This window comes from Ranitomeya imitator, chromosome 3 (genome assembly GCF_032444005.1).
Source record: "Ranitomeya imitator isolate aRanImi1 chromosome 3, aRanImi1.pri, whole genome shotgun sequence".
Lineage (NCBI taxonomy): Eukaryota > Metazoa > Chordata > Amphibia > Anura > Dendrobatidae > Ranitomeya > Ranitomeya imitator.
Window position 1 is genome coordinate 448,346,653 of NC_091284.1, and position 26,214 is coordinate 448,372,866.

The 26,214-nt window shown below is 42.6% G+C and overlaps 1 protein-coding gene across 1 annotated transcript in view; it reads right to left on the minus strand.

Moving 5' to 3' along the window:
- Positions 1 to 26,214, minus strand: part of TMEM132E (transmembrane protein 132E) — a 751,655-nt gene that overhangs the window by 105,472 nt on the left and 619,969 nt on the right. Inside the window, exon 7 of the mRNA XM_069757391.1 lies at positions 3,796 to 4,001. Within this exon, the coding sequence (XP_069613492.1) occupies positions 3,796 to 4,001 (206 nt within the window). The remainder of the gene's footprint in view (positions 1 to 3,795; positions 4,002 to 26,214) is intronic.

Consider the following 26,214-nt stretch of genomic DNA (forward strand, 5'->3'; position numbering starts at 1 on the left):
GCATTTACTGAACATACATTTGAGTAGGCTATCATTTCGGATTTTAACATTTTCAAGCTGGTGTTGTTAATTATTCTAATTTACTGAGATCATGACTTTTAGGTTTTCATTGGCTGTAAGCCATAATCATCAACATTAACATAAATAAACACTTGAAATAGATCACTCTGTTTGTAATGACTCAATATAATATATAGGTTTCATTTTTTGTATTGAAGAGCTTAAATAAATTAACTTTTTGATGATATTCTAAATTTGTGAGAAGCACCTGTATGTTAGTATTTGGTGCCCCACTTTAAACTTTTGCCCAGGGCCCTACTTTGTCTAAAACCGGCCATGCTCATAATGTAATTCTGTGTGGCCCCAACCATCTCTGTTATGACCATATTTGTGACTACTCTCTGTTCATTTCTCAACAGCGCAATAGATGGGTATAGTGAACGCGGTTCATAGGGATTTTAAGCCATTGGCTGTTTCCATAGCAGAAAATGAGTTAGCTTTTGTGTGGCATTTTCTACTCCTTTTTTCTAATGTTTCATTCTCTCCACTTACGGTATATCATTTTTAACAAATCCAATTCATTTTGTCTAGCAACCAGGCAACCCCCACATGTACTTATGCTGGCTAACAGATGTAAATCATTCAGCTGCGGCGAAGAAAATTAAATCTCCGAGCACTAAAAAATACTCGGAGGACACCCGAGCGTGCTCAGGAAATCTCGAGTAACGAGTATATTCGCTCATCACTATTAAAAATGTATTAATGATATTTTCTTTATTTTTTTGCCTCCTCCTCGAAAAGCCCATTTAGGAATCCAAATACATATTACATGACTGGAAATGTACAGTATAAACACATACAGCATGAACATCTCCTGATAGAATATTGAAGAAATAGTATTTTTTCAAAGCTGGTCAAACTAAAACTCTGAATAATTTTAGTCAGCCAAGGGTTATTATTACCTTCACTGGGTTCTTTTAGCCTCATTTACAGCACAATACAAGCCATGATGGAATTTGCTCCTTAAACAGCTTAATTAATATAGACACATTTGGGGCATATTTTTCCTAAATCAGTGTTTATTTGGCTAAAAAATATTTTTTTTCAATAGGGTTTTGGCAAGGATAACAGTCGGGAAGGGGGGTAACACATATCCCACCTTGCCACTAGTTGTCAAGAATAACAGCTGGGGGGAGGGTCACACTGATCTCCCCGCTGTTACCACATTGTCACAGATGACATCGGGGAGATCACGCAGATCCCTCCCGCTGTCACCATTTTGTCATGGGAATGCAACTCTGCTGCCTCCAATCATCAGGACTTATAAAATTGACTGACGAGAGATGGACACAACCATTTATTGGGGGAACTTACAGTGATCATATGGTATATGCACCTCAGATTCAAACTTATGGAATATATATACCCTGGTACAGTCACTACCAGCTCTATAATAACAAAAAAGTAACCACTACTAACTGCCACCACCAATTATTTTTACAGGTCGATTGAACACCCCCTTAGAGATAGCGTATGGCTTCAGGGGTGCAGTTTACAGAACAAAAGGAACAGAGCTATTAATATAAATTTAATCCAGAAAGGTAGGCAGTGTTTATAAAAAATAAACAAAGATTATACAAAATGGGAACAAAACATTACGATAGATACAATTGCATAAAATAAAAAGGAATAACAAAGAAAATTACTAAATCTGATATCACGGACATGGCTCAGTGCAAAGCGGAGAAAAGCACTTTGACTGGAAAAATGGACCACTCTCACAGCGAACTTATGTCTTCCAGAATGTACATTGACCCAAACTTTCATTTTTATTAGCTCAATGCTATACCCACATACCCCCTTTTGATGAGATCACATGGGGGCTGGTTTTGGGATGTGCTAGGTTCTTTAGAATTGCATGAGATCCCAAACTTGCAGGATATCTTCGCCCCTGGAGGTCTCAGTCCATAGATATTCATATCATGTTTCTTATCACTGTCTATAGAGATGAAACATGGACTTGTGAACACCATCCATCTGGCCGTTATTAAGTTGGAGTGGTTAGAATGGCCTTACAGTGAGTTGAAGCATTATATTCGTCCCTTCACTATGATGCTGAAAATACATCTCCTCTAAATATCGGACTGATGCAAATCCCCAATATTCATCACTGATTACTGGTTGCAAAAGTCTAAGAAGATTCTTTGATCAGTTCCTTAATCAGAGGAAGCTCTTTGGTTTGGAAGCTTACTTCCCCACCTCTGCATAAACAAATCTCAGTCTTGATGTCTTTTTACCAACAAATCCCCCTACTGTAATTACCTGTTTACGACATGGGGCCCCTACTTCAATAAAGATAGACATGTTAGCTGTCTCTCTCGCTTCCTAGCTATAATTAATTTTCTCTTTTACCAAACTATTAGTGTCTCTCAGCCTCAATAACTCCTCTATGTTCAATGTGAGGGTGATATGTCCCCTTGGATATGTCTTTTGGATTTTTTCATTTTTCTCTATGACAGGTTTCATATTATTTTTTTCCACAGTCTCTATGACAGTACATAGACATCAGAATGAGTTAACATTACAATTAAAAGTTTAAGGGAGGGATGAAACAATGATTTTTATTCCTGATGCTCTGAACACAGATATTAAAAGTGAATTCACCACACTGAACATGATGGAACAAAGAAAACAGTTTGTTAGTCAAGTTTACAAACCTTTTTTTATGGAAATTATAACATCAAGCACATATGTTAAATACCAGATATGGCTATTGTAATTAAAGGGATTGTTTACTGTGGACACATTTTCTGATCATACATTGCTTAAAGGGAGCCTGTCATGCTGTACATATAATCTAATCTGTGGGCTGCAAGCTATAGAAAATAATTTACTAAGCAGAGTGATATATAGATTTCTTGAAAAAGATTCAGTATAGCTTGTATTTTATTAATTGAAATCTCTGGTGTTTGTAAGCATATGAGTCGAGTGGGCGGTCCTACTAGCTGATTGACCGTTATCTCTGCATTCACAGTGATACAGACTCCATCACTGAATAGGACCGCCCACTGGACTCAAACACGCAAGCACCAGAGATTTCAATTAATAATATACAAGTTTTACTGAGACATTTTTCCCACAATAATGTACAGTATATCAATTATGATCGGCTCATCCTGCACTATAACATCCTTGTATCAGAATAGATGCCATTTTCAGCATGACGAGCTCCCTTTAAATGGTGTTTTACCGAGTCCCTGCCAATCATCTGATAATTACTGGAAAACCTGGCAGCAAATGTTTAATTCTTGCACAGGAGCATCACATGGTAAATTAGGCATTGCCCAGTTCCCTTACAAACATGCAGAGATGTGCCAGGTCCTCCATAACGAAAATCAAAATTGGATAAATAAATGAGGGTCCTGAATTGATAAGAATCATGCCCATCTCACACATAGGCTTGCCGTATATTCTACTGGGTAAAGCATTGAGGTTGATGACTAGCTATATCGTTCATTGGCTTCGGGATGTTGACAGGAAAGACAAATCCAATGTATGTTTTTTTTTAATTAAAACATCTATTGCCCTGACATTGGATGCTATCATATTTGTAGGAGCTGTTGCTTTTTGTCTACTGTCCATATTTCATATTTTGTAATTTCACTATTGCTAAAGTCCCTGTACATCGATTGAGCTCTACAAATGCAATTCAATAAAAAGTCATTTAGGAATAAAGTTATTTTCTCTCGCTGTTCGGCCAGTACCGCAATGTTCATATATAATGTACATGCTTACCTGCGCTCCGGTAGTATTGGAATTCTCCAGCCTTTTATTTGGCTTAGTTTTGAGTCAGAAAGTTCAATGGATAAAGGGAGTTTGGGTACCCATACGGTCATTTCTAATGGGGCACTGAGATGTTCGTAGGTAAAAACGGCTTGTGCGTTCATTGATCCCCTCGTCTCCTTTCCACTCACAAACACATAATCACAGCTACTTGACACCTGCAACAGAGGAAGGGTAAGAGATATTATAGCACCAGATAGGGGTCCGCATATTAGATAGTTCATTTCTCTGGAATTGATGGGATTTGGGATTAATCTGCTGTTTTTCTTCCCTGTGGCATCTGCTTTGCTTCAGTTTTGCATCCATTTTTTTTTAAATAAAAAGAAAAAAATTGTAAATGTAAATTGTATCTTTTTCATTGTCATTGTTAGTTTTATAACCTCCATATGTTTTACCAATGTGAAAATAACAAACGTATCTACACTCAACCTCCTTTGCGACCTTCGGGGGGTGTCGACAGGCTGCTACATGGCAGGTCCTAGCTGTGGTAGGCCACAGTCCCACAATGAGTATTGGTTCAGTTTTGGAGTTTTCATGCACCTACTGTATTAACTAAATTTGATTTTTTTCATTGTAATTCTATCACATTTCTTAATGCTGCGGGTTTGTCTCTTTTCATAAATCATATTTTAAATAAAGCTACTTTGCTTTTGATTCTTCCTGGTGTTTGCCTTGGACAAAATGTTATTGATACAGTTATGTGTGGTTTATATGCCTTTTTAGTGTGTTTATGTAGTGGAAATGCACTAAAAAAAGCATATGTGTACTATGTTGTGACCCAGTCCAGAGTATGTCCTTCCCTTTAAAGGGACTCTGTCACCTGAATTTGGAGGGAGCAATCTTCAGCCATAGAGGCGGGGTTTTCGGGTGTTTGATTCACCCTTTCCTTACCCGCTGGCTGCATGCTGGCTGCAATATTGGATTGAAGTTCATTCTCTGTCCTCCGTAGTACATGCCTGCACAAGGCAATCTTACATTCACCTATTAGTGACTTAATTCTAAAATCTTTCTGACTGGATTCACAACAGTTTTTACATTCACCTATAAGTTACATCAGGGGTGTCAAACTGCATTCCTCGAGGGCTGCAAACAGGTCATGTTTCAGGATTTCCTTGTACTGCACAGGTGATAATTTAATCACCAACTCATTATTTGTGTAGGTGATTAAATTATCACCTGTGCAGTACAAGGAAATCCTGAAAACATGACCTGTTTGCAGCCCTCGAGGAATGCAGTTTGACACCCCTGAGTTACATCATTCTAAAGTCTTTCTGACTGGATCCACCACAGTTTTTACATTCACCAATTAGTGACATCATTCTAAAATCTTTCTGACAGGATTCACAACAGTTTTTCCATTCACCTATAAGTACTTGTGCACGTGCCGTGACACACTGTGGAGTTAGCCCCGAGGACAGATCTGTAACCTCTAATTGCTGCGTCTACTTCCTTCTGTAAGCTACCAAAAGACACTGTCGAGTGCTCTTAAAGCTCCAGATCCCAATCACATCTCAGCATCTAAGTGTGAACTGTAATTGCCGTGGACTATCCATGAGAGACTGTTCCTTATTTGTTCCAAGTTATAATTCCCGTTCATGCTGAAGTAAAAGCAACTCTTATCCTCGAGACCAGTGTGTGTCATAATTCCTTTGGCTGCGGACACCATGTGGGGGTGGATAGCAGGGAACGTTCGGCCTGGTCATTACACTTTACATGTAGATTTTCTGCATCTAATGCAAGTCTATGGGGAAAATCCGCACATAATACATAACTTACCTGCAAGAGAAACTGATATGTTGCGAATTTCACAAAATGCATTGTAGGTAAGTTAATATAGTATAAAAAAGCACAGTTAGCATGAGATTTCTATAAATCCCTTTCACTTAGCTGGAGCTTAAAGGGAACCTGTCACCTGAATTTGACGGGACCGGTTTTCGGTCATATGGGAGAAGTTTTCGGGATTGCCTTGCGCAGGCGTGTACTACAGAGGACAGAGAATGAACTTCAATCCAATATTGCGGCCAGCATGCAGCCAGCGGGTAAGGAAAGTGTGAATCAAACACCCGAAAACTTTGCCCATATGACCGAAAACCGGTCCCGCCAAATTCAGGTGACAGGTTCCCTTTAAGGCAAATTATTTTTTGTATAGTGAAAATAATCAGCGTCAGAAACCTGCCAAAAATTCATCATGGGATCTTGACCTTATATGACTGATATCTGCCTCTTACATCTCCTTCACATTTCCAGTACAAGTGGTATTTGTTTTTTTCACTGATCCTACAAGTATCTATTAGAACCTATGATAGTATGCTAAGGTCACTCCTCTCCTTTGAGCAGTGATGCATTCTAGGGCAACACAGCAGTCTGTGGGCCAGTGCTATGCTACTATGTTATTGCGCTGCCACTGTGTGGTACCTACCTCTTGCTTTCTGCAGGCCACAGACAACTTGCGACCAGTCTGGGACCTGCATGATTAAAGGGAACCTGTCACCCCTAAAATGGAAGGTGAGCTAAGCCCACCGGCACCAGGGGCTTATCTACAGCATTCTGGAATGCTGTAGATAAGCCCCCGATGTATCCTAAAAGATGAGAAAAAGAGGTTAGATTATACTCACCATGGGGCGGTTCCGGTCCGGTTCTAGTCTGATGGGCATAGCTGTCTGGTCCGGGGCCTCCTATCTTCATCAGATGACGTCCTCTTCTGGTCTTCACGCTGTGGCTCCGACGCAGGCATACTTTGTTTGCCCTGTTGAAGGCAGAGCAAAGTACTGTAAGGCGCAGGCGCCGGGAAAGGTCAGAGAGGCCCGGCGCCTGCGCACTGCAGTACTTTGCTCTGCCCTCAACAGGGCAGACAAAGTACGCCTGCGCCGAAGCCGCGGCGTGAAGACCAGAAGAGGACGTCATCTGATGAAGATAGGAGACCCGGACCGGACTGTGATGCCCATCGGACCAGAACCGGACAGGGACCTCCTGTGGGTGAGTATAATTTAACCTCTTTTTCCAGGACGTCCCCCTGACAGCACACTGGAGGACGTCCTCCTCCTCCTTGCAGGGACAGGAAACACAACACGAGAGGTTAAAAGGTCCCACTCCACCCCCTTTCCCTCAGTGTTTTTCCTGTCCCTGCATGGAGGGACACACGAGAGCAGAGCAGCGCAGCGCAGCGTGAAGCTTACCAAGTCCGGAGGGCCCGGGGGATCGTGCGGCTGTGCCAATATCTTTTCCCCGCGAGGATGGCCCAAGGCAGAAACTTCCCGGTGGGGAGTCCCTCTGTCCAGAGACCAGTTGAGCGGACGAGCTCCTGGGTAAGAGCCGCTTCCTCCCGGTGGGAGGCTCTCGGCTTGGGCGCCAGACCAGCAAGAGGCGCCGCATGTCAGAGAGGTCCGGTGACGGTTGCGTTCCACGAGGTGGAACGCGGGAGTAGGACGCAGGCAGTACTTCCGGTAAGGTGACATCACATCCGGGGGGAGGTACGCATTCGGCATGCGTTCCACCAGGTGGAACGCGGAAGCATGTATGTAAGACCGAAGGTACTGCAATGGGGCGTCCTGCATTCCTCTATGGGAAAGAGGAGAAGGCGCAATCCTTGATTGTACAGAGGTGGCGGCGAGACACGGTATAGCGGATAGTCCGAGCCGGCCAGCATATTGAACCGTTTCGGATGCCGGAGACAAAGGGTGAGTGCAGCAGAAGCTGCTATATCCTTTATGTGATTGATAGAGATTACACACTTACTCTGTGTATCTCTCAACAGAAGATATGGAGGTCAGAAGTGAGGAAGCGGGGGTAAGTGCGCAGAGCACAAAGTACGTACTCATCTGCAGTACACTGAGCAGTGTCTATGCTTATATTTAGGATAAGGAGACTACCCAGACTTCCCTTCCTCTGTCAAAGAAGACTGGAAAGGCATCTTCAAAATCTAAGAGGTGCTCCGTATGTAGTATGAAGCTCCCAGAGGCGTACAATAAAGCTCTCTGTAGCTCTTGTATCTCTAAAATAGTCAGAGAAGAACAACCTTCGTTATTATCAGAAATGAGAAGCCTAATCCGGGAAGAGGTCCAGAATTCTTTGGCGTCTATGTCTCAGGGCGGTCCGTCCAGTCCGGGCCCGGCCCGTAAGAGACTCAGAAGTGATCCAGACCAGAGGGACCTGTACGGCTCTTCAGAAGAAGAATTGAAAATAGAGATTCTGATCAAGAAGAAGGAGAATTGCCAAGGGAAGAGCAAGAGCAAGGAAGAAAGTACTATTTTCCAGTTGAGGACACGGAGCAGCTGGTTCAAGCTGTAAGAGATACTATGCAGATAAAGGAAGAGCCACGACCGAGATCGCGACAAGACCAGATGTTTGGAGGTCTCACACATCAGGAACAGACTGTATTTCCGGTGAGCGAACACATTCGTCTGATGATTGCTCAAGAGTGGAAGGATGCGGAGCGAAGATTGGTGATGTCACGTGAATTTAAAAACCGTCTACCATTTAACCCTGAAGAAATCAAGATTTGGGAAGAGATTCCGAAAGTAGATGTGCCCATAGCTAAGGTTACAAAGAAGACATCCATCCCCTTTGAGGATTCTTCGAGTCTCAAGGATGCTATGGATCGCAAGGCAGATATCCTGTTACGTCGAGCTTGGGAAACCTCAGCAGCTCTGATAAAGACTAACATCGCAGCTACGTCAGTAGCAAGATCCATGTTTCTATGGATGGAACAATTAGAAGAACATTTAATTAACAAGACTCCGCGGGCAGATATAATTGCCTCCTTGCCTATCATAAAGTCAGCCACGGCTTTCATGGCAGACACTTCAGCTGAGTCAGTTAGATTTGCAGCCAGAAATAGTTCTTTGTCAAATGCGACCCGTAGGGCCATTTGGCTTAGATCTTGGTCGGGGGATAACGCATCAAAAAATAAGTTATGCGCCATCCCTTTTACGGGTTCCAGAATATTTGGCCAGGCTCTGGATGACATTTTGGAATCTGCTTCAGATAATAAAAAAGGATTCCCTGAGGATAAACCTAAAAAGTTTCTGCCCTTTCGGAAGAGACCTTTCCCGCCTCCTCCTCCCCCCCGCAGGCAGCCTGAGTATAGAGATCAATGGAGACCTAGTAGAGGGTCCTTCAGAGGTTCCTTTTCTCAGAACAGGAAGGGAAGAAGTTCTCTTTTTGGTTCAAGTTATAGATCGAGAAGACAATGACGCCATAAGGATAGGCGGGAGATTAAGTTTTTTTCTAGAACCTTGGAGTCTGATTTCAGACAACAGTTATGTACTATCTATAATTGCAGAGGGTTACAAAATAGAACTAAGTTCCCACGTACCACAGAGATGTATTGCTCCAACGGTGGTAGCCACAAATTCTCCTATGTACTCAGACCTTCAAAAGCTATTAAACTCCCAGGTCATAATTCGGGTTCCCTCTTCCGAAATAGGCTCAGGTCACTATTCGTCTCTGTTTTCAATCCCAAAGGTGTCAGGAGAATCCCGTACGATAATAAACTTAAAACCTCTAAATTTGTATGTAAAGTACAAGAGATTCAGGATGGAGTCCATAAGGTCAACTGTTCATCTGATAAACAAAGACTCGATGATGTGCACTCTCGACCTGAAGAGTGCATATTATCAGGTTCCAATACATCCCTCATCTCAGGATCTGCTGAGGTTCTCGGTGAGATTCCCGGACCTAACCTGCCACTTCCAGTTTCAATGTCTTCCCTTTGGTCTAGCATCGGCTCCAAGGATTTTCACGAAGTTGGTAGCAGAGGTGGTGGCGTACCTAAGAAACCAAGGCATAACTATAGTTCCATACTTAGACGATTTTCTCGTAGTGGCAAGAACGGAAGACATACTACTAAGACACAGAGATCGGGTCGTATCGGTATTGGAACACCTAGGATGGGTGGTAAACCGGGAAAAGTCACATCTAAAACCAGAATCCCGAAAAATATTTCTGGGAGTACTCCTGGACTCTACAAACAGACAATCCTTTTTGCCAGAAGACAAGCGGATCTCGATAAAGAAGATGATGTTAGAATTCCTAAAAGGTCCGGTTACAATAAGGTCAGCCATGAAGATCTTGGGGAAGATGACAGCTTGCATCCCTTGTGTCAGGTGGGCTCAGGCACACTCAAGGCTACTACAGGAACAATTTCTCAAGGTATGGGATCGTCGTCGCTCATCCCTGGACAGAAGGATACGAGTATCAATAAGCGTAAGAAAGTCGTTACTATGGTGGACTCAAGACCACAACCTAAGAGTGGGTGTTCCTTGGATTGCTACTCCTTGTGTGGTAGTCACCACGGACGCAAGTCAGTGGGGATGGGGAGCTCACTTGGAAGGAAGTTTTTTCCAAGGGGAGTGGCCAGAAGAGATCAGTCGGATGTCTTCAAACTACAGAGAATTGTATGCAGTCTGGGAAGCTCTCAGAAGAAATCGTCTTCGTTTAAGGAACAGACACGTAAAGATACTATCGGACAACGTAACAGCAGTATCTTTTTTGAGACATCAGGGAGGTTCCAGACACAAGCATCTTCAAGATCTAGCACGAAGAATTTTTACCTGGTCAGAAAACACGATCCTGTCAATAACAGCGGTACATCTAGAGGGATCTCAAAATATTCTAGCCGATTACCTGAGCAGAAGAAATGTTTCTCCAACAGAGTGGGAACTGAATCAAGGAATCTTTCAAATTCTATGCCATCGTTGGGGAACTCCCGGGATAGACTTGTTCGCCACAAGAAAAAATTCGAAGGTTCCCAGATTTTATTCCCTCAACCCCTCAGACTTTCCGGAAGCGGTCGACGCTCTGAGTCAGACGTGGAACGAACCTCTGTCTTATGCTTTTCCTCCAATAGCACTTATCCCAGTTGTGCTCAGAAAAATTCAAGAGGATCGAGCAACAGTAATAACAATTGTGCCATACTGGCCGAGAAGAAGTTGGTTTCCACTGTTGGGAACCATGACGTTGGAAGATCCTATCAGACTCCCGTTATGGAAGGATATCATCCATCAGGGGCCGGTATTACATCAACTCCCGGAGAGATTACATCTATCGGCATGGATCCTGAGAGGGACATGTTAAAAGCCAAAGGTCTGTCTGATAAAGTAATTTCAACCATCCAGGCTAGCAGGAAACCTGTGACTATAGCCATCTACCACAAGATTTGGAAGAGATTTTGTACAGAAAGTGGCAGGTCGGTCGGGATGTCGGGAGCCTTGGATGTTCCTAGAGTTTTGAATTTTCTACAATCTGGTTTTGACATGGGGCTTAGTCCAAGTACTCTTACGGTTCAGATTTCGGCTCTTAGTACCTTCTTGGATTATCCATTGGCCTCCCACCCGTGGATAATTAGATTTGTGAAGGCCACCCAGAGATTACGTCCCACCTTGAGACAACTAGTTCCTTCTTGGGATTTAAATTTAGTTCTCAGGGCTCTATGTAAAGATCCCTATACTCTTAGAGAAAGCATGCCTATTTCTCTACGTACCTGGAATACGGCCTTTTTAGTAGCAATTACAACAGCTAAACGCATAGGCGAGATTCAGGCTCTTTCAGTTAAAGACCCTTACCTTCAGGTCCGAGAAGACCATATAATACTAAAATTAGATCCAACCTTTATTCCCAAGATAGCGTCTGCAAAAAATCGAGATCAGGAGATAATCTTACCCTCTTTTTGTGACAAGCCTTCCAATGAGAAAGAACAGGCGTTACACTCCCTAGATGTCAGACAGGCGGTCTTAGACTATCTAGAAGCCACTAGTTCTTGGAGAAAGGATTCTAATCTGTTCATTTTGTTCGGGGGTAAAAATAGAGGTAAAAAAGCTTCCAAAACTTCAATAGCGAGATGGATCACGTCTATAATCTCAAAAGCCTACTTATCAGAAGGGGTAGATTGTCCAGTAGGGATTAAAGCTCATTCTACTAGAGCGGTTTCGGCTTCTTGGGCCGAACGGGCAGGGGCATCCCTAGGTCAGATTTGTAAAGCAGCTACATGGGCCAGAGTAGATACTTTCTGCAGGCATTATAAATTGGATGTGTTAGCAGCCCATCAAACGTCTTTTGGGAGAAAAGTTCTCCAGGCAGTTGTCCCACCCTAGAGGAGGTTTCTTTGGTATTCTCCAGTGTGCTGTCAGGGGGACGTCCTGGAAAATGGGTATTATACCTACCGATAATTCGGTTTCCAGGAGTCCATCCTGACAGCACTGTTATTTCCCCCCCAATGGTTTCTATTTTCATATGCTGTATATGTTGGTAAATAAAATTTTTGCAAAGTATATCTATCCTTGGTGTGTTACTTGTCAAATCACTGAGGGAAAGGGGGTGGAGTGGGACCTTTTAACCTCTCGTGTTGTGTTTCCTGTCCCTGCAAGGAGGAGGAGGACGTCCTCCAGTGTGCTGTCAGGATGGACTCCTGGAAACCGAATTATCGGTAGGTATAATACCCATTTTCTCATCTTTTAGGATACATCGGGGGCTTATCTACAGCATTCCAGAATGCTATAGATAAGCCCCTGATGCCGGTGGGCTTAGCTAACCTTCCATTTTGGGGGTGACAGGTTCCCTTTAAAGGAAACTTGTCACCCCCCAGGCATTTTTAACTAAAAAAGCCACCTTGTGCAGCACTAATGCTGCATTCTGTCAAGGTGGGGTTGGAGTCCCTTCCAACGCTGAACTATTCATTTTTATAATTTGCCCCTCATACCTGTAGTCGGTCCATCAGGCATGTCTTTTTCCCCAGGCACAAACGCCTCCCAGCCATGCCTCAACCCCTCCGTGCGTCGGGCGCCACCTCCTCTGCAGTCATTAACATCCCCAGCACCTGCGCTGTAAGTTTTTTTTTCAGGCATGCGCAGTTTGTGCTGCCCTTCGACTCCCATTACATGATGGGAACTTACAGCTCAGGCACCAGGGACGTTAATGACTGTGGAGGAGGCGGCACCAGGCGCACGGAGGGGCTGAGGGAAGCGTGGGAGGTGTTTGTGTCCGGGGGAAAATACGTGCCCCCTGGACAGACTACAAGTACAAGGGGCAAATTACAAAAATGAATATTTCAGCTTTGGAAGGGATCCCAACTAAAAGAGCCACCTTGACAGAATGCAGCATTAGTGCTGCACAAAGTGGCTCTTTTAGTTAAAAACGCCTGGGGTAGGTGACAGGTTCCATTTCATAATAAGTTGGGAACTACTGTTTCTCTGCTGCAGTTTTTAATAGCATGGATGCCCATATCGTTGAAACTTGATTTTTTTAATGTATTTTATGTAGCTATATCTACATTTAAGAGTCAGCGAGGCTCAAAAAGCGTAAGGTGCATTTTTAAAAAAGACCCATGCTCTGATAATCTCACGGAGAACTGTTTAATGCATCATCCAAAAATGGAAGGAGTATAGCACTACTACAAATCTACCAATAAATGGCTGTCCACCTAGACTGACACACCATGCAAGGAAGAATGAACAGCACTAATTAGAGAAGCAGCCAAGAGGCCCATGGTCACTCTGGAGGAGCTGCAGAGATCTACAGCTTAGGTGGGAGAATCTGTCCACAGGACAAATATTAGGCCTTGCTATCCAATGTTTTATTGGACAGCACTCGAACCAATGTTGTACCATTGGACAGTGCAGATCTGCGATTATTTTCTTATACCGATTCCGCATGAAAAAATTATCACTGCATGCTGTGATTGGCAGCGAGACTCAGCTCACATGCACCCATACAAGTTTATAGGTGCATGTGAAACATCAGATTGCACTTGGATGTCACCCAGTGCAGTCCAATGCACTGGAGAAGATGGAGAAAATACTTTCTCTGTCTCTTCCACACCTGTGCTGTGATTCTCTCATGCGAGAGGAGCAGAGCACAGTGCCCTGACACTCAGCTGGAGCAGAGCATCACTAGCATATCGCATCCGATGATCTCGCATTGAATGTTATACACTCCAACTCCAACCTAAGTCATATACTCCTCAAATCTGACCTTTATAGAAGAGTGGCAAGCAAAAAGCCTTTTTTAAAGCAAGCCATAAGAAGTCCTGTTTGCAGTTTGCAAAAAACTATGTACAGTCATGGCCAAAAATTATGAGAATGAGACAAATATTAATTTTTCCAAAGTCTACTGCTTCATTTTTTCCAATGGCAATTTGCATATACTCCTGAATGTCAGAGTGATCAGCTTAACAGCAATTACTGGACTTGCAAAGTCAATATTTGCCCAGAAAATGAACTTTAACCCCCAAAACACATTTCAACATCATTGCAGTCCTGCCTTAAAAGGAGCAGCTAACATTGTTTTAGTGATTGATCCATTAACACAGGTGTGGGTGTTGATGAGAACAGGGTTGGCGAACAATCAGTCATGATTAAGTAAGAATGACATCACTGGACACTTTAAAAGGAGGCTGGTGCTTGGTATCATTGTTTCTCTTCAGTTAACCATGGTTATCTCTAAAGAAACACGTGCAGCCATCATTGCACTGCACAAAAATGGCCTAACAGGGAAGAGTATCGCAGCTTCAAAGATTGCACCTCAGTCAACAATCTATCGCATCATCAAGAACTTCAAGGAGAGAGCTTCCATTGTTGTCAAAAAGGCTCCAGGGCGCCCAAGAAAGACCAGCAAGCGCCAGGACCGTATCTTAAAACTGCTTCAGCTGCGGGATCGGACTATCAGCAGTGCAAAGCTTGCTCAGGAATGGCAGCAGGCTGGTGTGAGTGCTTCTGCACGCACTGTGAGGCGGAGATTCTTTGAGCAAGGCCTGGTTTCAAGGAGGGCAGCAAAGAAGCCACTTCTCTCCAGAAAAAACATCAGGGACCGACTGATATTCTGCAAAAGGTACAGGGAGTGGACTGCTGAGGACTGGGGCAAAGTCATTTTCTCTGATGAATCCCCTTTTCGATTGTTTGGGACATCTGGAAAACAGCTTATTCGGAGAAGAAGAGGTGAGCGCTACCACCAGTCTTGTCTCATGCCAACTGTAAAGCATCCTGAAACCATTCATGTGTGGGGTTGCTTGTCAGCCAAGGGAATCAGCTCACTCACAGTCTTGCCTAAAAACACAGCCATGAATAAAGAATGGTACCAGAATGTCCTCCAAGAGCAACTTCTCCCAACTGTCCAAGAGCAGTTTGGCGCCCAACAATGCCATTTCCAGCATGATGGAGCACCTTGCCATAAAGCAAAGGTGATAACTAAATGGCTCATGGAACAATACATAGAGATTTTGGGTCCATGGCCTGGAAACTCCCCAGATCTTAATCCCATTGAGAACTTGTGGTCAATCATCAAGAGACGGGTGGACAAACAAAAACCAACAAATTCTGGCAAAATGCAAGCATTGATTATGCAAGAATGGACTGCTATCAGTCAGGATTTGGTCCAGAAGTTGATTGAGAGCATGCCAGGGAGAATTGCAGAGGTCTTGAAGAAGAAGGGTCAACACTGCAAATATTGACTTGTTGCATTAACTCATTCTAACTGTCAATATAACCTATTGGTACTCATAATATGATTGCAATTATATTTCTGTATGTGATATAAACATCAGACAAACACTAATAAAAACCATAGTGCAGCAGATCATGTGAAAATATAATTTTGGTGCCATTCTCAAAACTTTTGGCCATGACTGTAGGGTTACATATCTAGCATGTCAAAGAAGGAGCTCTGGTCAGATGAAACCAAAGTAGAATTTTTTGTTCTCAATGTAAAACACTGTGTGGTGGAAAACTAACACTGCACATTACACTGAAAAACAATCCCCAACATCAATCATGATGGTGGTGGCAATATCATGCTGTGGGGATGCCTTTCTTCAGCATAGACAGGGAAACTGGTCAGAGTTGATGAATGAAGCTAAATACATGGCATGTTCAAGCAGGACAACGACCCTAAACATACCGCCAGAGCTACAATGGAATGGTTTAGATCAAAGCATAGTCATGTATTTGAATGGCCCAGTCAAAGTCCAGTCCTAAATCCCACTGAGAATCTGTGACAAGAATTGAAAATTGTTGTTCACAGACAATCTCCATCCAATCTCACTGAGAGCTATTTTGCAAAGAAGATTGAACAAAAATTTCAGCCTCTAGATGTGCAAAGCTGACAGAGACATACCCCAAAAGACTTGCAGCAGTAAAAAAAGGGAAGGCTGTCTTACAAAATATTGACTCAAGTTGGCTAAATACTAATGCATGTCACAATTTTCAGATATATTTTTAAAAATATTTAAAACACTATATCGTTTGCACTTCACAAATACTTGCTACTTTTTGATTGTATATCCAATGAAATCACAATAATAAAAAAGCACATTTAAGTGTGTCGGTATAAAGCGAAAAATTGTGGAAAAGTTCACAGGGTATGAATACTTTTTCAAAGTACTGTACTTACGAATAAACTTTGACATTACAAAACGTGAAAGAGAATTATGGAAAAAGGTTTTATGATATTTCATTTTATTGAGTTCTTACACACTGTGAAATGTTATTAAATGTACTAGAAGAACGCTTTCAGTGTGGGCTTTCTATGATCCAATATTTAAGTGTCTTTTGAAAATGATGTTCCTAAAAATTTTGGAGTGTCAAGGTTATAGCTCTACAAGAATAAAATTCACAGGTTTTGTAAATGGAGAGAACTGTAGCTTGCAGGATGTAACTTTTATGAAAATATATTCCTACAATTATTGAGATTTGTTATAAAGAATAACTCCAACTAAACAAATTGCATCAGTGGCATACAGAACAGAGGGCAATGAAGTCAATATTTCCAACTTCACTTATATTTTACATTTCAGGAAAATACAAACGGTTTAAAGAATAGAAGAGCACAGTTTTTGAAATGCAAATTCACCAGCTTCACCATTTTTTTTAAAATGTGATTTGCAGCAAATTGATTTGAGGTACTAAAATGCCCCTGACTGCCCTAAAGAGACATGAATGACACTCTAAATTCTACTAGGCCTGTATAGGAAAACTTTAACCACTTAAGGACTGAACAATTTTTAAAATCTGAACAGTGTCACTTTTATAAGTTAATAACTCTGGAAAGCTTCAATAGGACCCAGTGATTGCTTTTTTCGTGACATATTGCACTGCATGACAGTCAGAAAATTTACATGATATGACTTGCACTTCTTTGTGAAAATATCATAAATTTGGTGAAAATGTTTTCATTATCTCAATTTTCAAACTTATAATTCTTATGCACTTAAATCGGAGAGTTATGTCGCACAAAATAGTTAATTTACAACACCATTTTTTAGTGACCACATCACATTTGAAGTGACTAACGAGGCTCTATATGACTGAAAATACCAAAAAGTGACACCATTCTAAAAACTGCACCTCACAAAGTCCTCAAAACCACATTCAAGAAATGTTTTAACCCTTAAGGTGTTTCACAGGAATTAATGCAATGTGGAACGAAAAAATGAACATTTTACTTTTTTTTCACACAAAAAATAAATTTTAGCCCCAATTTTTTTAAGCGTAAGAGGAGACATTGAACCTCAATTTATTTCTCAATTTCTCTCAAGTACACCTATATCCCATATGTGGGGGAAAACTATTGTTTGGACACACGGCAGGGCTTGGAAGGGAAGGAGCACCGTTTGACTTTTTGAACACAAAAATTGCTGGAATCGAGAGAGGATGCCATGTTGCATTTGACGAGCCCCTGATGTGCCTAAAACAGTGAAAAAAAAACCACAAGTTACACCATTTTGGACACTAGACCCTTCAATTAATTTATCTAGATGTGTGGTGAGCACCTTGAACCCCAGGTGCTTCATAGACATTTATAATAGCAAACTATTCGAATTCACCTCATTCAGAATATTTCCTAAAATTCAACACAAATTCGATACACAACAAAACTATTAATTCATCTCTAGTTTAAAGGTAAGTATCTAATGCTACATTTCTAAGTTGTTAATAAGATTTATACATAAATCATAAATAATAATTTTTTAGGGATGTATGTTAATTTATTATGTTAGGGTTATTTATAAGTCAAAAAGTTGTAAAGTTTTTCACATGTGATCTATGCACAAACATTTATGACTGGCCGCGTGCCCACAATCCGGAACTAGCAGCCCTCTGGACGGCAGTATGTTCGATGCGTCCAAAGTGCTGCCTCCTATTGAACGCAGGTAAATCTGTATGTGTTCACTGAACCATACAGATTTACCACATTCAATACATTCTACTGATGTAATTTCTGCTGTGGAGACTACGTCTCTGCAAGAGAAATAGGCGCACTGCGGTCTTGAAAGAAGTGCCGCATGCCAGTCTTCGCAGGTGGTCCGCAGGTGAATATGGATGCATTGTGAGCATTGGATTTCTAGAAATCACATCCACTATGCTGTCACTGCCAGCAGCAATTGAAACCCACAGCAGTTTCTGATCATCTGTACATACTGTTACGGCTGGCGGAATGCACCAAGTAAATGTGAAGTTGATATTGGTGTGTTCGCAGCCCGGGGTCCACCGTGCAGGAGAGAGGCCTGCTGCTAGTGAAATGGCGGCCCTATATGGCGGCACAATGCCAAATTAGACGCGAGTTCCATCACTCAGTCAGTACAAGGATGAACCCTGTTGCTTCACAGAGTCGTGTAATATTAGTGGGACAATACCCTAACTAGGGTTGTGCTTGCATGGAACACTTCTGTGCTAACCGCACACAAGAAGGAACCAGAGCCAAGCCAAGCGACTAATTGCCCCCACTGACACTAGCTGCCTGCCTGAATAATTTCCATGGCTATAGATGAATAAACTTGGCACTCAGAGTGAGAGAAAAGCTTCTAAATTTATTGATGCATCCAGACAAACCAAAACGAGCGTCGCTCTCTGCTGCTGGGCACATTGCTCCCGATGTTCCGGACCCACAGCGCTGCATCTCCCTCTAGGCTCTGCTCCTAGCCTTGGCACCGTTCTCTTTATTAGCGGGTCCCGCTCCTCCAGCATATATTATACCCACCGCAGCTTCTCCCTTCCCTGATGCTCCTCTGTGCCACCTGTCTGCTTCTTTATCCTGTCATTGTCAAAGAAACGCTCTGACGAAGGTCCGGTGTGGACCGAGAACGTTTAGCAGTTTTGGTTTGTCTGGATGCATCAATAAATTTAGAAGCTTTTCTCTCACTCTGAGTGCCAAGTTTATTCATCTATATTATATGGGGTGGACACCCTACTTGAGCACCACCATTACTCATATCTATTGAGTGCCGTGTTTTCTAACATAATTCCCATGGCTAGACAGACACACTCCACATGTAGCCTGAGTGGCAGAGTATTCACTGGAGACAAGCTCAAACATAAATGATACTAGCGCATGGCCGTGCGGCCATGTGAACCTTTTATAGTTGCAGCAACTTCAGGACCTTCTTAAAGGACCAATGGGAGTTGCTACCGACCTAAGTGTGTGATCCCCGACCTCCAATGAAAGGTCCTCCTTTGGGCATGCTCAGAAGGAGAAAAGTAGGACTTAGTCCCAGAAGCGTCTGCTCGCCGCTGACCAGTACTGGCTACAATGGCTGAGCCTAGAAGGGCAGCAGCAACCAAGCGCACAGTATATGCCTGAGCCAGATGCTGGGACAGATATCTCTGCTAAGCAGGCTCCACTGCGGCTGAAGAAGGATGGGAGACCGCTGCGGATGTGGCTCGGGATTCCCCCTGTGCAGTGGCGGGAACTTGATACCTAACACATACCCTTAGTGATTTTTTTTCATATGTATGTATTCTTTATTTAGAAAATGTCAATGATATAGCAAGAAAGGAAAAAAGGGTAAATAAGGGTAAGTATTTTCCAGAAATAGTAAAAGAGAAAAAAAAAAAAACAATCGGAATAAACCACAATGATAACATTACAAGGCTGCTGATTTGCGAGCCAAAAGGGTTGAAAGAAAAGTCTAGAAGGCAAGGAGCAGTGGTGGGGAGGGACATGGGAAGGAAAGAGAAGAATAGAGAGTCAGAAAGTCCTGCTTAAAATATAGAGATTAACTAAGCGATTTGGGAGATCAAACTCTAATCATAGGATACTCACCACACACGGGGATATGAACACACACACAAAATGCGCCACACACTACCACATGCTTGAACACATATACCACCCTCAGCACACATTTCACCACACATACACCAACCTCGCCACATAAAAGTCGAAACACAAAAGTCGCCACTCAAAACTCGCCACGCGCAAAATTCGCCACATGCAAAACTAGGCTCACGCAAAACTCGCCACACGTGCAAAACTCACCTCATGGAAAACTCACCACATGTAAAATTTGCACATGCGGAAAAATTGCCACATGCACAAAAGTTGCAACACATGCAAAAGTTGCGTCACACAAAACTTGGACATACTCAAAACGCACCACACATAAAACCCGCCAAGCGCAAAACTCGCCATGCGCAAAACTTGCTGCACACAACTTGCTACACTAACCTGTCACATGCAACTCAACACATAAAAAGTTGCTACACGCATGTCACCACACAAAACTCATCTCACAAAAGTCGCTGCATGCATGTCGCCACACGCAACTCAACACACACAACTTGACACATGAAACTTATCCTAAAACACACACAAGTCAGGTATAGTCCTTCAAAAATAAAAATCTGATTAATAAGCAGACAAACTACAAGAGCAACAAATGTACCATATAGGAAATATGGCAGCTGTCAGTCACATGACCTGTCAATTATGTGTATGTGTGAGCTAATATATACTGCCAGGGGGGAGGGCTTCCTGTTGGTTGGGGATTTATCAGGCTGCCAATAGCAACCAATCACAGCTCAGCTTCTATTTTGCTACAGGTAAATAATCTGAGCTCTGATTGGTTAATATAGGCAACAAAGGACATTCTCAGTATAACAACGCTTGTGTGAGGTAATAGCATGTCAGTAAGGGTGTGTTGGTGGAAAGGCTGATGCCAGTCACATTACCTCCATGTGAGAGGATATAGAGACTGCCAGTTACAGACTATTTTTACCACAATAATGACTCATAAGAATAGGAATTCCATGGCACAAATGTCAGCTGATGCGAAAAGAAAAGCTGTATTACGGGCCAATGAAAGATATATCATGGGAGGAGTAGTTGTTGTTTTGGCAGGTGACTTCCACCAAACACTACCTATTATTCCAAGATCAACCCCTGCAGACGAACTCAATGCCTGTCTCAAAGCATCGTACCTTTAGAGAAAAGTAAAGAAAATGTCACTGAACACAAACATGAGGGTCTACATGACAGGCGATGTTTCTGCTGGACTGTTTTCGAGCCAGCTGTTGACTATTGGAGATGGCAAGGCAGCAGTAAACTCAACCACTGGACAGATCACCTTCCCAAGCAACTTTTGTTGCATTGTGACTTCCATTGAGGAGTTGAAAGCAAAGGTTTTTCCAAACATTCAACTCCACTTCAAAAATTCTGGCTGGCTGTGTGAAAGGGCTATTCTAGCTCATAAAAATGACAGCATCAACAAGATGAATCTTCAAATTCTAAATCTCCTTCCAGGTGTTTGCACAACCTACATGTCAGTAGATACGGTATAAGACCCTGCTTAAGCATTATTTTATCCAACTGAGTTCCACAATTCCTTGGAGCCACAAGGACTTCCTCCTCACAACCTCTTTCTAAAACCTGGAGCACCTATTCTGCTATTGAGAAATTTGGATCCACCAAAGCTGTGTAATGGAACAAGACTCTTGATTAAGAACCTGTTTCCACATGTAATTGAGGCAACCATTTGACAGGATGTGCCACAGGAGAAGATGTTTTCATTCCAACAATTCCTCTCATTCCATCTGATTTGCCTTTTCATTTTAAACGCCTCCAGTTTCCTGTTCGACTGGCATTCGCTATGTCCATCAACAAGGCTCAGGGACAGTCCTTGAAAGTAGTTGGAATCAATTTACAATCTCCATGCTTTTCTCATGGTCAACTTTATGTGGCCTGTTCAAGAGTTGGAACGGCCAAAAATCTGTTCGTCTTTGCACCTGAAAGAAAAACTAAGAATGTCGTTTATCAAAAGGCTCTTGAATAAGTAGTAGAAGATTTCTTCACATTACTTGGCCAATTTAGTTAAATCTGTGTGGAATATCTCTGGTGTACTGTTGAAATATATGTTGTGAAATGCTTCTATTAGCTTAGTTTTTGCCTTTTAATAGTTACATTTCTATCTATTTGTTTTGTGGTTTTTGTGTGCAGAATAAATTTTTATTAACACATTCTATTTTGCTAACAGCAGTTATTAACCCGGGAGAAGCCGGTAAGTGCAGCTAGTAGCCAATAAATTTAGTTCAACTTCACAATTGTGTTTGATTTGTTGATTCTTCAACAAAAATTTACATTTAGTGTCTTTATGTTTGAAGCACGATATGTGGGAAAAGGATGAAAAGTTTCAGGGGGGGGGGGGCAAATACTTTTGCAAGGCATTGTATCTACGTAACTGGATCATGTCAATATCATCCAAATGCTTATTACATTATGAAAATACTGTATGTAGACTTGAATCAAAAGATCCACAGGACATTGGTACATTGCACATGTCAGTTCTCAGTAGCCGTTGGACTAGAGCCTTGTGAATCTGTCATCCCCAGCACATCTTGGGATTAGTAGGCCTGATTCAATTCAATGATATGACAGGTCAACTGATGAGAACAGGTACCAGGGATGCCAGCAGTTAGTGTTGTGGCCTCTAGACCTAAGTCTTGAGATCTAAAGATTCAGAAAGATCTAGATACTCTTGAACAATGGGCAGTGACTAATAGAACGGTATTTAACAGGGAGAAATGCAAGATTCTACATCTGGGCAAGAAAAATGAAAATTACAACCATAGAATGGGAGGAATAGAACTAAGCAACAGCACGTGTGAAAAGACTTGGGTATGCTAATAGCTCACAGACTGCCCATGAGACAACAGTGTGATGAAGCAACAAAAAAGGCAAACACTGTTCTAAGATGTATTAAGAGTAGTGTTGAGCATTCCGATACCGCAAGTATCGGGTATCGGCCGATACTTGCGGTATCGGAATTCCGATACCGAGATCCGATACTTTTGTGGTATCGGGTATCGGTATCGGATACATAGAGATGTGTAAAATAAAGAATTAAAATAAAAAATATTGATATATTTACCTCTCCGGCGGCCCCTGGACTCAGCGCGGGTAACCGGCAGGCTTCGTTGTTCAAAATCAGCGCTTTTAGGACCTGAGAATCACGTCCCGGCTTCTGATTGGTCGCGGGCTGCCCATGTGACCGCCACGCGACCAATCACAAGCCGCGACGTCACCGCAAGCTATTAACGCGCTCATTTTTAAAAATGAGCGCGTTAATGGCTTTCAAAGACGTAGCGGCTTGTGATTGGTCGCGGCCACGCGACCAATCACAAGCCGCGACGTCACCGCAAGCTATTAACGCGCTCATTTTTAAAAATGAGCGCGTTAATGGCTTTCAAAGACGTAGCGGCTTGTGATTGGTCGCGGCCACGCGACCAATCACAAGCCGCGACGTCACCGCAAGCTATTAACGCGCTCATTTTTAAAAATGAGCGCCTTAATAGCTTGCGGTGACGTCGCGGCTTGTGATTGGTCGCGTTGCCGCGACCAATCACAAGCCGCTACGTCTTTGAAAGTCATTACCGCGCTCATTTTTAAAAATGAGCGCGTTAATAGCTTGCGGTGATGTCGCGGCTTGTGATTGGTCGCGTGGCGGTCACATGGGCGGCCCGCGACCAATCAGAAGTTGGGACGTGATTCTCAGGTCCTAAAAGCGCTGATTTTGAACAACGAAGCCTGCCGGTTACCCGCGCTGAGTTCAGGGGCCGCCGGAGAGGTAAATATATCAATATTTTTTATTTTAATTCTTTATTTTACACATCCCTATGGATCCCAGGGCCTGAAGGAGAGTTTCCTCTTCTTCAGACCCTGGGAACCATGAGAATACCTTCCGATACTTGATGTCCCATTGACTTGTATTGGTATCGGATATCGGTATCGGCGATATCCGATATTTTTCGGGTATCGGCCGATACTATCCGATACGATACTTTCAAGTATCGGACGGTATCGCTCAACACTAATTAAGAGACATAAAGAGACTAGATTATGTGAAGTAACTATCCCCCTCTACTCCTCCTTGGTCAGACCTCATCTGAAAAACTAACAAATTATGGGCATTACATTTTAAAAAAGACAACAAAAACTGGAGGAAGCTCAGAAATGAGCTACCAGGATGGTGAGGTATGTCCTACGAGGAAAGTTCAAAGGATCTGGGAATGTTTAGCTTGCAAAAAAGAAGGCTAAGAGGAGACTTAATAGCTGTCTTCAAATATCTGAAGGGATGTCACAGTGTACAGAGATTATAATTATTCTTATTTGCACATGGAAACATGAAAAGAAATGGAATGAAACTGAAATGGAGAAGAAACTGAATAGATATTAAAAAAAAACTTTTTGACAGTGATGGTGATGAATGAGTGGAACAAACTGCCATGAGAGGTGGTGAGTTCTCCTTCAATGGAAGACTTCAAACCGAGGCTGGAAAGACATTTGTCTAACTTGGTTTAGTGAATCCTGCATTGAGCAGAAGGCTGGATATGATTACCCTTGAAGTTCCTTCCAGCTCTAACATTCTGTGATTCTATGAATACGTTTGCTTAACTCTTACTGTAGGTAGAGTGTGAGCTTAGTATGATCTAATTCTCCAGGATGAGGAGAAAATGGAGAAAAAAAAATTCTTCATCTTCTCTGTTCTATCAGTCTATGGATATCGGACTGCACTGAGATGTCACCTGAGTGCAGCCCAATGTTTTCCGTAATCTAAATTCCCTATCAGCATAGGAAAATACAAGGAGAACATTTAGACTCATTGTTAGTGTTGAGCATTCCGATACCGCAAGTATCGGGTATCGGCCGATACTTGCGGTATCGGAATTCCGATACCGAGATCCGATACTTTTGTTGTATCGGGTATCGGTATCGGATCCATAGGGATGTGTAAAATAAAGAATTAAAAAAAAATATTGATATATTCACCTCTCCGGCGGCCCCTGGACATCACGCTGGTAACCGGCCGGCTTCTTTGTTTAAAATGAGCGCCTTTAGGACCTGAGAATGACGTCGCGGCTTCTGATTGGTCGCGTGCCACCCATGTGACCGCCACGCGACCAATCAGAAGCCGCAACATCATTATCATTCACTAAACTCCTAATTCTAGGAATTGAGGACCTGTGAATGACGTCGCGGCTTCTGATTGGTCGCGTGGCGGTCACATGAGCGGCACGCGACCAATCAGAAGCCGCGACATCATTCGCAGGTCCTAAAGGCGCTCATTTTAAACAAAGAAGCCGGACGGTTACCAGCGGGATGTCCAGGGGCCGCCGGAGAGGTGAGCATATCAATATTTTTTATTTTAATTCTTTATTTTACACCTCACTATGGATCCCAGGGCCTGAAGGAGAGTTTCCTCTCCTTCAGACCCTGGGAACCATCAGGATACCTTCCGATACTTGATGTCCCATTGACTTGTATTGGTATCGGATATCGGTATCGGCGATATCCGATATTTTTCGGGTATCGGCCGATACTATCCGATACCGATACTTTCAAGTATCGGACGGTATCGCTCAACACTACTCATTGTGGATATTGTGCGCGGTAGGATCTGAATTTAGGATTCCTTGCACTTCCAAGCCACCATGCTGCTGTACGTGCATATACAGTAGCATTAAGGTAGTTACCATTCATACCATTAAAGTGTTCTTATTAAATTGTTAATTTAATTCAGTCAAAAGATGCAGTTCAACTTGTTCAGGATAATACCGTTTAATTCACCTATCATTTCATTTTTGCACAAACTTTTTTTTTTTACCAAATCACAGATTTCTATGAAAAGACATTAAAAGTGAACAGAGTTATATGATCAAACCAGAGCGCACAGCGTGGACTGAGAGATGTACCCGCCTTTGTCCCTGCTCCAGCACAGACTTTGATAAGACCAGTGTGTGTGAAGTCTGCACAAGGCATTGTCCACAGAGATTATTGATATCAAAGAGCGTCTCTTTGTCAGTGCAGTATACTGTATTATGTGGCGGAGGATGTGCAGCTGGACGGAGGAAAAGGGAGGCTGGACTGGTTGTCTGGATAGGATTTATTAAATTCTAGAAATACAAAACTGACGTTTAAAAGGCGAACAGTCATGAAGTGACTCGTTTTGACAACCAAGAAGAGCAATAAAGAAGGGGGGCTGTAATGGGCGCAGCTGGATGAAAGCCCCCACATGACTGCGTTGCCAAGAAGGGAGTTTTAGAGTTTTGAATAAAAAAAAGGGATCTTATAGGTGATTGGTGGAAATTTTTGAATAAGGGGTGGACCTAGTGG